This window comes from Cimex lectularius, unplaced genomic scaffold, assembly GCF_000648675.2.
Source record: "Cimex lectularius strain Harlan isolate CLEC.00 unplaced genomic scaffold, Clec_2.1 scaffold251, whole genome shotgun sequence".
In the NCBI taxonomy this organism is placed as follows: Eukaryota; Metazoa; Arthropoda; class Insecta; order Hemiptera; family Cimicidae; genus Cimex; species Cimex lectularius.
In genome coordinates this window covers 511,460-527,744 of record NW_019394213.1, presented here as the reverse complement: position 1 = coordinate 527,744, position 16,285 = coordinate 511,460, and the positions used below count along the sequence as shown (strand labels likewise).

The 16,285-nt window shown below is 32.5% G+C and overlaps 2 protein-coding genes across 2 annotated transcripts; one reads left to right on the top strand and one right to left on the bottom strand.

Moving 5' to 3' along the window:
• Window positions 1-4,122: 4,122 nt before the first annotated feature.
• On the bottom strand, window positions 4,123-8,305 carry LOC106664397 (actin-binding protein IPP). The gene is made up of 11 exons (XM_014390084.2): window positions 7,788-8,305; window positions 7,584-7,728; window positions 6,926-7,064; window positions 6,689-6,854; window positions 6,467-6,616; window positions 6,219-6,412; window positions 5,988-6,156; window positions 5,118-5,215; window positions 4,967-5,049; window positions 4,678-4,898; window positions 4,123-4,491 (listed from the first exon to the last, which is right to left on the bottom strand). Exons 1-11 carry the CDS (start codon window positions 8,001-8,003, stop codon window positions 4,261-4,263), a joined length of 1,812 nt encoding a protein of 603 aa, XP_014245570.1. The 5' UTR covers window positions 8,004-8,305; the 3' UTR covers window positions 4,123-4,260.
• Window positions 8,306-8,516: 211 nt separating this feature from the next.
• LOC106664177 (geminin) lies at window positions 8,517-13,149 on the top strand. The gene is made up of 6 exons (XM_014389632.1): window positions 8,517-8,756; window positions 8,819-8,911; window positions 9,003-9,124; window positions 12,577-12,662; window positions 12,730-12,902; window positions 12,966-13,149. The coding sequence occupies exons 2-6, from the start codon at window positions 8,834-8,836 to the stop codon at window positions 13,032-13,034; spliced, it is 528 nt and encodes a 175-aa protein (XP_014245118.1). The 5' UTR covers window positions 8,517-8,756; window positions 8,819-8,833; the 3' UTR covers window positions 13,035-13,149.
• Window positions 13,150-16,285: the final 3,136 nt, after the last annotated feature.

The window sequence follows — 16,285 nt, the reverse complement described above, 5'->3', positions numbered from 1 at the left end:
TTTTCTAAAGATTTCACAGAACAATTTTAAAAAATAATTGCAAAAGTACCATTAATACTTCTTTGAATAAAAATTGTTTTATTGGCTTACACAAAGCTTAAAACTTGTTTTATAGAAAAGACTAACACGTTGAAACCACTGATTTCCATAAATTCTTGCCTCAATGATCTAAGTTTTAAGTTTAAAAAGTAAAAATAAAAGTTAAAAAGTATAGAAGTATTAAAACTATTTACCATAACCAAAAATTATATAAATTATACAAGTATAAAAATCATACAATGGATGCCCTCTTATGCTGACAAACTCCTCGGTTAGACTTAACCTTCAAAGTCAGATTCTGGACATAGGTAACAGGTGTCAGAGATTCTGACCCATATTCCCATATTCTGACTCTATCTCTCAAGCTTCGGAAAATTCCAAAACAATAATTTTTCTGGAAAACCATTTGTCCACAATATTTCTGTACATATTTTACTTTTGTCTACCTCTTGCCCCGCCCTTCACTACCATTGACCCTACTATCTTTCTGATTTTCCCCTCTTCTCTATCAAGTACACTTAGTTTTAGTTTTTGTATTTACATACGTGTACTGAGTTGAGCTAAATAAATCAATAATCAGTAATTATTTTGTTTTTTGTTATTGTCTTTTAATATACATAATGAATAATTTTTGTAAAAAATAAATTTTCACTTAAAATTCAACTTTTTTCCTCCTTCCATTTATTAATTTTTGTTGAAAACCATAATATTTGAGGAATGTAATGTCAAATTTTGAATGGAATCAGTGCACATCAAAAGGAGAGCGATTCAAAGTGAGTGCTTCGAATTTCAATGCACGATGTAAAATTATGCAAAATAGGATTTTAGCACCCTAAAATCAGTACCGAAAAAATGGCCTTATGATCTTGCATATTAGCCAGAGGAGAAGTCAAGATTCCGCATATTACTGATTTTTTGGGGATGTCGTGTGGAAAAAAGGCCAAGGGCGATAGTAGGAATCGAACCCACAACTGCTGGTTCTATGAGCCATGAGCCGAGAGTCTATCATGTTAAGCACTTGGCTACTCCTGCCCTGCTTCACCAAGAAATTTAAAGTACATAAAGGTCTACAGTAGAGGTTTGAAAATTCCAAGGGCTATGCTGGTATTCCAACAACAGATTGCTAGTGTGTCAAGTAAAGCAGCCCATAGACGGTTAATATTATTGTACAATATAGATTGCACAATAATTTGATGGTTGCACCTTGACGTTCAATAATATTGCACAAAATTTTGTTTGTGCAATGAACTTGAATAGTTTGAGGGCGACATTGAAGTTTGTGCAATATTTTGTACAACCACGAGCACAGACAAGGTATATTGTGCAACTTTCTGGAAGCACAGTGCAAATCAGTCTCCTGGAAGCGCTAGAAAGTTTTCACCTTGTGAAGTCATGTTGAGTGATATTGAACTGTGTTGTGTTTTAATTGCTGTGAGTGTAGACTTGAAAAAGAACAAGAAGACATTCAGGAAAGAAAGAAAATGGGCCAAACAGTGGTTTATCGATCGGGAAAAGTACACCCACGAAAAGTTATTCAATGAACTGAGAATCATTGAATCTAATGATTTTTGTAACTTTTTACGAATGGACGGAGACTTATTCGATGAACTCCTTGGTTTGGTCGCTCCTATAATCGAAAAAATCGACACCGAGGGTTCGACATCCTCCACACCGGCACCACTTTTTTCAGCATCCCGAATACGTTTTAATTCTTTGCGGAAGTTGGTCCGCAAAGAATTTATTTTTTTGACCACTTGTGGTCTGTCTGCTGTTGGGTATTTTTCGCGATATTTTTCTAATAGAGCATCGTACTGCTCTCCTTTCTTGGCTCGGTTACAGTAATCCTTACATTTGACATCCCAAAGAGCCGGAAGGCCATGATACATGTCAATGAATTGTTGATACTTCACAAACTGACTGATACTGCACAATAATGCCAACAGACAGTGCAATATTTTCCAGGTTGTACAATATATTTTCAACTTTTTGTCAATCATGCAATGAATTGCACAAACTTTCAATATCGTCTACACACGATCAATTAGATTGCACAACCCCAAATATTGTGCAATAATATTGATCGTCTATGGGCTGCTTAAGAGAGTTGAAGACTAACCACTCAGCCAATACGTTTCCTTTTCTGGGTCCTCACTGATAAGAGTGTATGTGACCTCAGGTGGAGAAACTTCACCTCATGAGTCTTGGATAGAGCAATACAAAGATGTCAGAATAGACACTAGGACCAGCTTAAGTCTCAGGTTCGGTGTAACACTGTGTAATGAAATAACATTAATACAATTTACTTTGAAACCAATGGTGTTTATTTAATTAAATCCACCTGTAACTTGTATATATTATTTTTGTTTTGTACTTGGTGAAAACTAGTTGGGAAATTCACATATTAAAAAATAAATTAACACAGTATAGTTATAGGTAATATTTATTTTATAAAACAATATATCACATTTATAAACAATCAAAAATTTTAATTCAATGAATAAATATGTATTATTAATTTCATATACTTAAGCAAAATTTCTTCTTAAAACTTTTATTTGTTCATGGTACGGATTTTTAGTATTCTGTTCCTTAAAACTGTGTGTTATATCGATCTGTTCACACATACCTTACATATTAAGCAATAATAATTTAAGGAAGGAAATATTTAAAATTCGTTCCCTTTATAGTTGAAACTGAAACGCGAGACTTAATTAAAGCACAGTGTTGGCAAAACGTTTCAACCTAGTTGAATATAGACATTATTAACGAAGCGTATTCAATCAATTGACTTAATGCTAACATTAAAAACTACATTTTAAACAACATATTTTTTCTTTCAACTACTCATGCACATTGATTAACATCGTAGTTATTATATGAATGAACAAGCACATATTAATATATATTATTATTCATAAAGCAGAAATTTAGTAAAACTTTTGATTATTTAAAAAAAAATAGTGCATTTAGCTCATGTTATACAAAATAATTCAAGACAGCGCCAACACTGTGTAAAAAATTGAAACATTTGCAAGCTAATCTAATCAACCATAAGCTTTTTTTTAGAAGCTTTTGATACGTCCAATGTTTTCAGGGAAACTTCAGTATTTAATTTTTACAGCACAGCCATGATTAAAGATAACCAGTAACTTTGCACAAAAGTGCCTACTTGTAATATTTAACTGTAAATCAAAACGTCAAAAGAAATAGGTCATAAATGATCATGGACATATATGTTTTGCATCTAATCTTAAGAATATGTATCAGTCTCAATGCAACTTACAGTAACACGTGTAATGGAACATATTGAGGCAAATGAGCATTGAGCATGATAACGTTAATTTGCATAGCTAATTGTGAGCCCCTATTTACTTATAGTAAATATGTGCAATAAAAATTATCATAGTTTATAAGAATTTTGGTCAAGTGCAGTAATAGTACTGCACACCTTCAATACTTTACCCAGGCCCTTAATAATTACAATTGCTTACATTTAAATTGTTCACTACATTATGGTACTCCCTTATTCATCTTATAATGTAAAACTGTAAAATTGATCCTTTTATTTTTTTGGGGAAGTTAATACAATTTTGTATGGTTTCTTAACAACTAGGAACCATCATGCTTTTAGTTAACAATGATAACCTATTCTTTGGTTTTTAAGAATTTTAAATTCTTCTTCCTAACTTCTTTCACTCACTTGAAAAAAAAAATACTATTCAATAGTTGATAGATTAAAAATAAATAAAACAATAAATAAATAATAGGAACATATACAAATGTTTTCTCAAAAAATACAGAATTGGAATTTTCAAAACAATTATTAATAACTATTTTTCAGTAGTTTTATTGTTTAATTTAAATATTATTTATGTAAAACTACTCATTAAAATATTTTTTTCAATCCAAATAATATTTTTTAAAAATTAAAATTAAATATGAAAAGATATATGAAGTTGATTTTGGAGATAACTCTGTTTACTTTTAAACAATCAAGCACTAAATTTCAATAATAATCATAAAACAAAATTTCTTAAAAAATAAACATTTCATGATAATAACAATAAAATATTTCAACATTTTCATAATCACTCCACATTCGAAACTTTTTAGAAATTCCTGATATTGAAAACTTTTTTTAAATTTGTTTTAATTGATATGTTTTCATAGGGAATTGATGTTGGTTTAAAGATTCGCTTGTCAGGCAAGACAGATTTATTGTTAAAGAACGACAGCGGCCGCTTCGCTCCTGCTGTCTCGCAGGGGGACAGATTCCTCCCAAACGTTTCTAACAGGGTCGTAACGTTCAACGGATGACATTGTGACTTGAGCCCGGTAGAAATTTATTTCATGCGTTTGGTCACCTCCGAGTACATATAAGTAGCCACCTGCAGCTGCTACGGCAGGACTGGCTCTGCCCATTTTAAGCGTACCAACTGGGCTCCATTTATTCTTTGGAAGAAAAAAAACAATAAAATTTACAGAAGTTTCTAGCATGCAAGTATCCTATCTCAGAGAAGAAAATATAAACGAGTAGTTTTGATAAAATAATTAATATTCAGTCTTTAGTAATTGATACAAACAAAAACCAAGCTTATAAAAGTTGTATATTTTCATTAGCAGCACCATAATAAATACCTGTTCAAAAGAATATCTTTCAACTGTTCTTAGGACATCGTTGTCTTTGTTTGTACCACCCACGACATATAAATAGCCATCTAAGACAGCAACACCAATCTGTGATCTAGGTTCAAGCATTGGAGCTAAAGAGCTACACTTTCCAGTCGATGGATCAAGTTTTATAAAATCTTGGACGTGTCTTTGATTATGAGTGCATCCTCCTACGATGTATATGTTTCCTAATGAAGAAAAAAGTTAATGAAATTCATATTTTAATTTATAATTTTTTTTTTCATTAATAAGTTACCTTCATAAGAAACGACACCCATACTGAATCTCGGTTCTGGAAGTGAACCTTCTAAATGCCATTCATCCAACACCATGTCATATCTTAACACAGAGTCAATAATTTTAGTAAATAATTTATCGAATTAAATTGTTTATGAAAGCAGACTGACCTCTCAATTGTTCCTCCAATGTCAGAGCCTACCCATCCTCCAAGTGCATACAAATCCCCATCAACTGCACACAGTCCAAATTCACATCTTGCTTCCACCTAAGGTAGAAAAAATAATAACTACAATGTAAATTTGTACAACTAGAAAATCACTAAAGCTCAGATGACAAATCTATAATTTTGAAGGTTTTATTTAATTAATTATGGCTTCTCCTCAGTGTATTTAAAAAACTTCCCAAGAGTTGTAGTATGAGGAGGAAAGCTTGATTCAATAACAAATTGGCGATTGAAGGCAAATTGCATCTATCCTCTTCACCTCATTCTGTCTCTATTCTCAATGATTCCGGCCTTGAGAAAAGCTATTGACCTGTTTGGGTCAACACTGATCTGTACTGAATACACGTCTTTGAGAATTACAATTGAATGTTTATCCAGGTGGCCTACAAATAATGCCTGGAAGTACAGGCCGAGAGCACCATTTTACGAGCTCGTAAAAACTGTCCTTGGACAGCCAGTGTGATGTCCACAAAGAGCATGGAGCAGTTGGTCGAAGAAGACTCCATTGAGGAAGCATCGCTAGAAGCCCATTACTCTATGTGACCAAACTTCGATGACACAAAAATTAAAATTCATATCACTTTGTTTCAGGGTTTCCTGGTCGGGTGTGGACTTTAATTTTTTTTTTTTTTTTTCAATTTTCCACGGTTGATACAAGAAAAGAACAAGAGGCGTGATGTCGATATACCGGGGAAGAGCCACAGAAGACATTTAAAATGAAAATAAATTTTTAAAAAACTATTATGCCAATAAAACCTACATAATTATTGAAGCTACCAAGCAATTTCATGATAAATTTTCATAAATAACATACCATACTAGCTATTTTAGACCAGGTATTAGTTAATGGGTCGTAAACAGCACCATCAGCTAAAATTTCACATTCGTGTTCTCCACCAACAACATAAATTTTTCCATTCAAAGCAGCAGCTCCTGGTAAGATTCTTCCCGTTTCCATTGGTTCTATTCCCGCATACCATTCTCTATAAATAAAAAAATTTATTTTATTCAAGTGATCAATTCAAAAATTAATGACTACATTTACCCTGTGAAACAGTCAAATCTTTCGATTGTATCGTAAGTGCATTCCAAAGAACGAGTCCAAGAGCTGAGCAATTCTCTTTTCTCCCCTCCAATAATAAATATTGTCTTTTTTGCGCATAGCCTTGGATATGCTATCAAAGGGACAAGATTTCCTTTTTTTGATATCAAATCTTTTCTTACCGATCTTAGCGCAACCTAAAAGAAATATGAATAAATATAAATCAATAGATGAAAAAGTAAAATACACACCTTTAGGCTGGCATCAGGCACTTCCGCTATCGATCTGTCTAGTAAAGACGCTGATATCAAAGGTAAACGGACGTGAGTAAGAAGTTCAAACACGTATCTCTTTCTTGAGGGCAAATCGTAACTAATCCAACTGAGTACTGCTTGGAATACCTAACAAAAAAGAGAACTTATAAGAAAGTTTCTTGCAAATTAATATTATTTATTGTAAAACTATAAATAAACCTGATATTCGCTGTCAACTTTTAGTAATTCGCTGTCCAAAAATCTTAAAAGATGATTCTTAGGCAGTTCGCAAAATTCCTCCTCGAACACTATACTCGGGAAATTATTTTCAATAAATATTGCAGCGGATTTCGCCAAGTTTAAACAGTTGTGGTCTTCGGCAAATCTGAAAGTTTAATATTATTAATATATTTAATATTGTATATAGATACAAACTTTATGGATAATGAGCTGTACCGATAAATCCCAACAGCGTTTGAAATGTGAAGTTCATTTCTCAAGAATTCTGTGCAACCGTTGACCACTTCTTTCAGCTCCAACATGTCTCCCGCAATTATAAGATCTTGAACGTTCTCTTGGCATAAACTCAACTCACCTGTAAACACAAATGATAAGAATTGTCATTTTTAATTGGTCAAGGAAACAAGAGTTATAGTTAATCATTCCTGATCATCCTGCGTTTCTTGGCCTTACAATATATTTTTGTCAGACATATTTTATCAATTAAATCGACTAGTGAAACATCTAAAATACCAAACAACTTCCAAAAATAGGTGTTTTAACTGGTTTTTAGATTTTCGCCTACCGGTTGAGGTGTGTGTGTTGCGTGTTGGAGTATTGATGTGTTCAATTGATCTCAGATACCTATCGCTCCAGAAATTGTACCAAATAAACTTTTTGAAACTAGTGAAACATCTAAAATACTAAAAAACTTCCAAAAAGTAGGTGTTTTAACCGGTGTTTAGCTTTTCACTTACTGGTTGAGATGTGAGTTGCAAGTTAGAGTATTGATGTGTTCGACTATTTCAACTAGATCTCGGATGCTTATCGCTTCAGAAATTGTACCAAATACGTATAATAGAAATCAATAAATCTACATCATCACCCTTTATACCTGTATATATAAAGTCTACGATGAGTGTAAGGATTTTCGGTTCGACGTAATGGATTTCAATTCTGTCTTTCTCTTCCTCTATCAGCCCAGTCGAGAACATGGCCTGAAAGTACGGGCTGCTCGCTGAAAGGACAGAACGGTGCGCCTGAAACAACAACATGCTAAGTACCGTCCAAAAAATTAAAACAATCTGTTCAACCGCACCTTAATGACATTGTCACCAGCGACAATTTCAACATCGCAGAACTTGTTGTTCTTACGTAGAAGGTTCATGTTTTGCAGTACGCTGTTCGAATGGTTAGCGCTTTTGAATATCTTCACCGGTTTGTCCGTCGACTTCGTCGACCCGATAATAAGCTCGTATTTCTGCAATTGGTAGTTCGATATACCTTCGTTCGATTTGCTTCGCATCGGTGGCATCTTTGGGCCTTGCACCGACAATATCTCTTAACAATTAAACGACCAGGAAACTATTAAACTTTCTGATATCACATACTTCGGATCAAAAGATAATTAACTGCCATGAGAAAGTTTATAATACAATCAACCACGAGAACTTTCTATTTCACAACAAAAAAACTATATCCTTCAAATAAATTATTTATACTCCGGCAAAAAAATATCTCTATTGACATTCGTTTGACATTTCCCTTCGTCTTGACGTCATAGGTTCACTATCACTTAGCACTACACTGATTTCATGCGTACCAATATCAAAACCAGTGAAAATGCATAAATTTAAATTATTTCTAATAAATTTTGAATTAAACTGTTGTTTTATTTAAAATATAAATAAATAAACTTAAAAAATTCATTTTTTATTTATAATGGATATTAATTTTTTTATATTTATCCTGCAGGTATATTTTTTTAAACAAACTTTGTATATAATTTATTATTTTGTAATATAATACATTTAAATGAATTTTTAAGATTTGATCATGGCACTTTCCTTGATTAGTGAAAGGGCTGAGGCTGACCCCCGGCAACACTGAAAGGAGGGAAAACCCATGTTGTGAGTAGCGACGGTTCGTTTCTGTTTGTTCGTTGTGTTAATCCGGCTCGTTTTACGTCTTGTGACCGATAACACTGACAAACTCCGCTTCGTCGCGACGCATTTCTTTTTGAAACTTAGTCTTTTCGTATTTTGTGAATGTTTTCGATTATTTATCCGTGAGGAGATTGATTTTCCAAAAGAAAATTCTCATTTTCTTCAACTCGCTTATTTGTTACAGGCTGAGACTAACGATATGAGGACGGATTTGATTGGACAACATCTCCAACAGGAGAAAGCAGAAAAATGCCCAACGGTCAACAACGAAGATCGTGTTTGTTTAGTTTTTTATTTATATTCGCAGCAAGATTTATTTTCAACCGGGCAGAAATTTGATTTTCCCATTTTTTGTGGGTTTTTTCTAGGGTGTGAACGGTGTCAGGAGGTCGTTACATCCTCTCCAAGAAGCTGCAGGCGATAAGGAGAACCTCGTCGGTGGAGGCAGGCTGAAACAGATGGCAGTTACTAAAGAAAAACCGTCAACGTCGTGAGTATAAGTTATAAGTTAATTGTTTAAAAATCGTTTTGTTTAAATTAAAAAAGTACAGTCACGATGTTACAAACCACAGTCAACAGGTGGTTTCAACCCAAACCGTTTTTGGAATCTCCATTGGCTTTCAATTTTTCTGTAGAGACATGTTTAATTATAGAATTTAATAGATGTACCAAATCTTCATCACGATTTTTTTATGCTAACTTTGAATCGAAGGCTAAGTGACAAATTAAAACTGACAGCGTTACATTAATTGCAGTCCTTTTGCTAAAAATGTAAAGTGGTGTACCCACTATGTTTGCGAACCTGGTTCATCTTTAGTGTGTTTGCTCCTACACTCAGAGCATGTAACAGTTTGCGAACATTCGAGATCGTTCCGATGGCTGTCAGTTTTTGGGCGAACTCGGAGGGGAGTTAGGTTCACAGTAGGTTCATGGACACAGTGAGGAACGTTATATTGTGTGTACCGCTCCTGTAACCTTATCCTGAACTGATATAGCATCTCAGAACTTTTTTTTTTTTTTTGGTTGCCAAAAGTTACAGGACCTTCTGTAATCTTCAGTCAAATAGTGGATTAATATATGTGTTGCACTAGCCACTATCTCAGACGTACTTCATTGTTCGGGTGAACACTGCAGAGCAACCGTGTTCGCAGCCTCATCTCCACTTTAATTGGTTACAGGATTGCGGAGCGCTACTGGTTCATGAACATAGTGGCTTTACAATACATACAAACTTTTTTACAAGAGATTTGAAATAAAAAAAGCTGATGTCATGTATGGGATTTAAACCCAAAGTCTTTTGAACAGTACACCAATGCTCTAACATGTATTCACTAACATAGTTAAATCCCGTCTAATTTATATGGTTTACACAGCTGAACTTTATATGATTTCACAATGTATAATATGGACAATAATAAGGAAAAATAAAACATTTGACTCTTGATGATTTGAAACCCAAGGGGCCACAGTAATAATTTGAGTTATCGAGAGGAAACAAAATTAAATTATTAAAAGTTGATAAGCAGTAATTACTTGAATTGTACATATATAAAACATCATAAATATAATGACAAAAAGTGGAAATATTGGGCTGGTTAAAAAATAATGCAGGTTTTGAATGAAAAGCCACTCAAAACTATTTTTAATTTTTATAAAATAAAGAAAATGTATTCAAAATATTTTCCAACACAATATTTTAATTGTACATATATAAAACATCATAAACATAACGAAAAATGGAAATATTGGGCTGGTTCAAAAATAATGCAGGTTTTGAAAGGGCAGTCAAAAGTATTTTTAATTTTTATAAAATAAAGAAAATGTATTCAAAATATTTTCCAACACAATATTTGAATTGTATGTATATAAAACATCATAAACATAACGAAAAATGGAAATATTGGGCTGGTTCAAAAATAATGCAGGTTTTGAAAGGGCAATCAAAAGTATTTTTAATTTTTATAAAATAAAGAAAATGTATTCAAAATATTTTCCAACACTATATTTGAATTGTACGTATATAAAACATCATAAACATAACGAAAAATGGAAATATTGGGCTGGTTCAAAAATTGAAAGGGCAGTCAAAACTATTTTTAATTTTTATAAAATAAAGAAAATTTATTTTCTAATTATAAAAAGAAAATATTGTCCATCACAATCTTGCATATCTTGCCAATGTGTTATAAGCGATTTTATTCCGCTGATATAAAAATGTTTATGTTCTTACTGTGAGCAGGAACCATCTTTTTAAAAGACCGCATCTCACGATTTCTAAATAAATATCGATTAACGGTCACTAATCACCACACACTTTTTAAAAAGATTGAACAACACATGCACTCCACCATTCATCATTTCTAAAAATGAAATAGAGCAGCGGCTTATTTAGCCAAGGTCGTGGGTTCAAATCCCGCTCGTGGCACTTTTTCATTTCAACCAAAACCTTACATAAAAGATTAATTAATTGAAAGAAGTAATTTGGCAAATAGACCACTACATATAATGGATCTTTAAAAATGTTTATTTTGGCTCACGATAAAGTCGTGGAAGGCGTTTTCGGCTTCACTGCATTCTCCAAAAAATGTATCCCTCAAGAAGTGATTAAAATGCCTATAAAAGTAGAAGTATGTAGACAAGAGGTCAGGTGAATATGGAGGGTGTGGTAAACTTTCATATCCTAAGTCCTTAAGTTTCCACAGGGTTGGCATTGTGATAGGTGTCTATATTTTGTCAATTTCTTGGCAATATTTCTCTGCTATGATAGTTTCACCATAATACAGGAAATTATAGTGAACAACCCAAGCAGTATACCACCAGTCACCATAACCGTTTTGGGTGCAGATTTGGTTTCTGGAAGTGTTGGCTTCATCCTTGTCCAACCACTGACCTGTACGCCTCCTGTTATCGAACAGAATACATTTCGCATCACACGTGATGATTTTATCGAAAACTGGATCATTTTGATGCAATCTATAGTAGGGATTTCTCCCTTTAAACTTAAACTTTTGTCTAACATGGAAAACTATAGTACTAGCTACATTGCATTGTCTGCTATTTAGCCTAGTAGCAATGACTCACTCATGTTATCTTTAACAAAAATTCAGCATTTCTTATATTGTAACTAATATAATAATTTTGGCTATTGTTGTTCTACTGTAAACTGGTTAATGAATTAAAACATGAAATATTTTTATTTGAAGTATAGGTTCTTAACTGTTGTATAGCTTGGATAAGAGAATTATATTAATTCATAACCCATATATGTTTAGTGGTCATAATTGGCCTATTTAATTATTTCAATTAATTATACTTTTTATCTAAAGTCTTGGTTAAGATGAAAAAGTTAGTGTCACGAGCAGGATTCGAACCCATGACCTTTCACTCAATACACCACTGTTCTAACCACTGGAAAAGAAATGATAGCTTGGAGATCCAGGACTTTGGATAAAAAATATAATTTATTGATTATTTATTTATGAAAGGTATTGGTAGAGATAAAAACGTCAGTGTCACGAGTGGGATTCAAACCCACGACCTTTGGCTAAATATGCCGCTACTCTACCACATTCGATCCACTCGGACACTAACTTCGAATCCCGCTCGTGACACTGACTTTTTTATCTCTACCAATACCTTTTATAAATATTGATTAATTGAAAAATGTTGATTGGTCAATTGGACCACAAACTGTAATGGATTTAATAATTTATTGAATTAATTCATAACATTTTCAACCCCTTGCTTTGAGCCCTCTTCAGTATTGTAACAATTTTTCGGGTAGACATCCCAATAATATGATGCTCAAAGTCATGCTGTACAACTGTTCAAGAACCTACATTTCAAATAATATAATTTGTTATAATTAACACAAAAAAAAGGAAATGTTAAAAAAATAGTTATTATTAAAATTATATATTTTTAAATTTTTGCTTGCCTTAGGTTGCCTGACCCGAAACCTGTTAAAAGAGCCAAATCGTCCAAATCTGACAAAGTGGCTTCGATTTTGGAAGATCTTACTTCAGAAGGTAAATCGATCCGTTTTAAAAAATCAAATTGTTATTTATTAATGCGATTTTCCATTTGTTTGGACAGTTGAGCCAAGCAAGGAGTACTGGGAATTATTAGCCGAACAGAGAAGGATTGCTCTTGAACAGGCTTTAAAAGAAAATGAACAACTCCACGAAAGAATAGCCATACTCGAAGAGGAAAACTTAAAATGCAAGGCGGTGATTGAAGACACCCAGGCTGTTATCACAACATTGACTGTAAGTTCAGAATTTGCATGGATTTTTTTTACAAATATTTTAAAACTAACTTGAACATTTCAGGAAATGCTGAACGAAGAGAAGGATGAGAATGAGGCCTCTGACGAAAATGAAGACAGCAAAGATAAATAAGAATAAACAAGAAATGTATCATTTATTATTTTCTCTTTAGTGTAGATTTAGAATTATTTAGGTCTATTAGTTTTGTCTTTTGTATAATTATTCTATTTACTATTTACTATTCATTCATTTTTAACAATTCATAAATAAAATGAATTCTAATAAGCGATGTTAATTTTAAAGAAGAAAAAATATCAAACTATTATTTTTTTAACGGACTTTTCACATTTTGTTAATATGTGAGTAATTAAAAAAATCACAAATTGGAAATTTTAATTTTGTACCAAATTACCTTCTTTCTGTCAGGAATTACAGCCTACATCTACATTCAACCATCGTTGTTTGCTCTATCTTGGCAACCATTAGGTCAATACTGGGTCGTGTTTAGCTGAAAGTGGTTCCATTTGTAGAGGTTGTTAGTTTGTTGAGTGATATCTGTTAAAAAGAAAGTTAATAAACAACATCCTCGTCAATTAGATTAATTTCTATAGTCACCTGTTCGTACGTCTGTATAATCTTTGATACAGTGAAACCCCTCTACAACGGACAGCTAATGGAACTGAAGAATTGTCCATTGTAGAGGGGTGAATAACAAAACAAATTTTATGAACACAATTCACTCCATAATCAATATTGCCATATGTACATATAAGTATATTTATTATGTATTTAGAATAAATATATGTACATATTTGAAACATTAAAAAAATTAATATAAAATAATTTTAAGTTTGTAAAAATTTATGTTTTAAAATATTGTGTTATTTTTGTTTGATTTGCTTTCAAGCTTTTTCCTTTACGATTTCTTTTGATTACATATTAGTTATATTAAAATACTTTGAATTTCCCTTCCTAAAAAAAAACACTTTCTTTCAGACTGATATAGTGAAACCCCTGTAATGGACAATTTTGTCTGGTCCCGACTTGATGGTATAGGAAATGAATGTATTTTGAAACCCTCTACACCTGACAAAGACAGTTTTTAAAGAAAATATAGACAGTTTTTTCTTTTTTGCCTTTTCTGTGACTTACTTAAATTTTTTTATTACATATAAGCGAAAGATTGCATCCTGCTTTCCCTAAATAAAAAGTTTTTTACTTTTTACCCTACTAGCCTTATTCTCTTGAAGAAATTGTTTCCATTCCACAAATATCTACTCTTGTTTTTTTGTTTTGTTTTTTCACTTTCAGTTGACCTGACAATTACTTCGAACTCTGAAGGTCTTGAGGTCCTCAAGAAAGTCGAGATTTGGGTGTCTGAGATTTTTTTTTTTTTTGTAAGGGAGATTCAGAGTTATGATACAATAACACAACTAATATATAATCAAAAAGAAATTATCACAAAGGAAAACAGTTCGAAAGCAAATCACAAACAAAAATTACACAATATGTATTAGACAAAAAGATAGGATGGAAATGGGAAAAACAGTGGAAAATCACTGATTGGCCAGACAATCTAAGAACACCCTTGTGAATTTCAGATGGCAAGTAACAGAATGCAGCAAAGGAAACAGAAAAACACTTCGAATCCGAACAGGATTCTTAATCACACTGTGGAGTGAACAGGCATTTGTGGAAGATTGGTATAATCCAACACAGATTCTGCAAGGAATGCACTACATTACCACAGGTGGATGCATTTTGGGAGCTGTGCAAAACTGTCAAATCCCGACTAGTGGGGACGAGTGCTCAGTTATTCAACGAACAATATTTGGTGCAGGCTTTACTTGGCTAATTATCGGTTTCCTTGTACGCTTCAAACTGCACAAATATTCTTGAAGTAGCTAAACTCAACTCATCCACACAGTCGTCGAGTATTAACTGCACTGTACGTATATGAACTGCAATCATCAATCATGAATGAAACTTCAACTAGTAAAGATTTATTAATGAAAGAACAGCATAGCGTTGTTTCTGTCAGTTAGGAATGGATTGGCCCAACATGACAGTCTTGGAGTTCCTCGATCTGTATCAAGCTGAACCAATAATTTGGAATGCTTACCTTCCGAATCCACATAATTGGAGCGAGGTTTTCGATGAGTGGAAACAGATTGAAAGTAAGATGGGGCAAAAGTACTCTATGATTGATTTATGATTGACGGTAACCGCAGCTGCAGCATTGACAATTTCACTGTTGTCCGTCATGATTGGTAGTAAATTGAAGACTCGCATGGCACTTGGCAAATACATATTCGCAGTTTCTGCACAAACTATGTGTTTGCACAAACCCCGCATGTGTGTATACATAGACACGAAGGCAAATACCAAGAGAAGCATCTTGAGAATTGGCAAATGTTCAGTAGCATTTGGCGAACACTGCATGTCTGGAACCACCTTAAAACTAAATGAAAAATTCAAAAACAAAAAATATATTTTGTGAACTAAAAAAATTCTTTTCTGCCTCTCTCACAAGTTAGTTGATAAACAGTTTCATATCTGTCATTATTGTATGGGATAGTTTAGAATAATTAATGCAACCAATTTCTTAGATTATATTTCATAATACAATAAACAAATACAGGCACTGAATTGAAATTGTTCCATATAACAATCAAAAAAATTTCAATTTTTTTAATAACCATCAAAAAATATTTATGCCAACTTGAAACATAATATTTATTAACATTCTAAAAAAAATTTAACAACGAAGCCATATAACAATTTTTTTAAACAAAATTTCTTTTTCAACTTTTTGTTCATTTGACTGCATTTTGTTACTACTTAAAATTAAACAATATTTAAGTACATTGGAAAGATTAGATGTTAAATGACTTAAGCATATGTTGGTTGATAATAGGCAAATCATTAACCATAGATTAAGAACTTAAATAAATTTCCAAAAATGTTTTGTTTCAAAGGCAACATATCAGGAACTGGGCAACAATTAATAAACGTGCATCAATTTCAACACCAATAGCACAGATTTTACCATATGATTATTTTAAATTGCATACAATATACACACACATATATATAAATTAATTTATTAAAACTTACACTATGATTTGTAGTCTTTTTTTACAATATTATAGATAAAAAGTTTACTTCGTATCAAATTATAAAAATAAAAGGGGCAAGGGTTGAAAAAGTTTCTTCAATATTCATTTTTCCAGTAAATGCAACAAATCCCCTTTTTTCCTATTTTATCAATTTATAAGAGATTTTATTATATTTATAAATTTGATAATAAAAAATGAAATCTTCAAAATATAATTGAAACCTTTATTTGAAGACAGAAAAATATGATTTCGAGTGATATATTC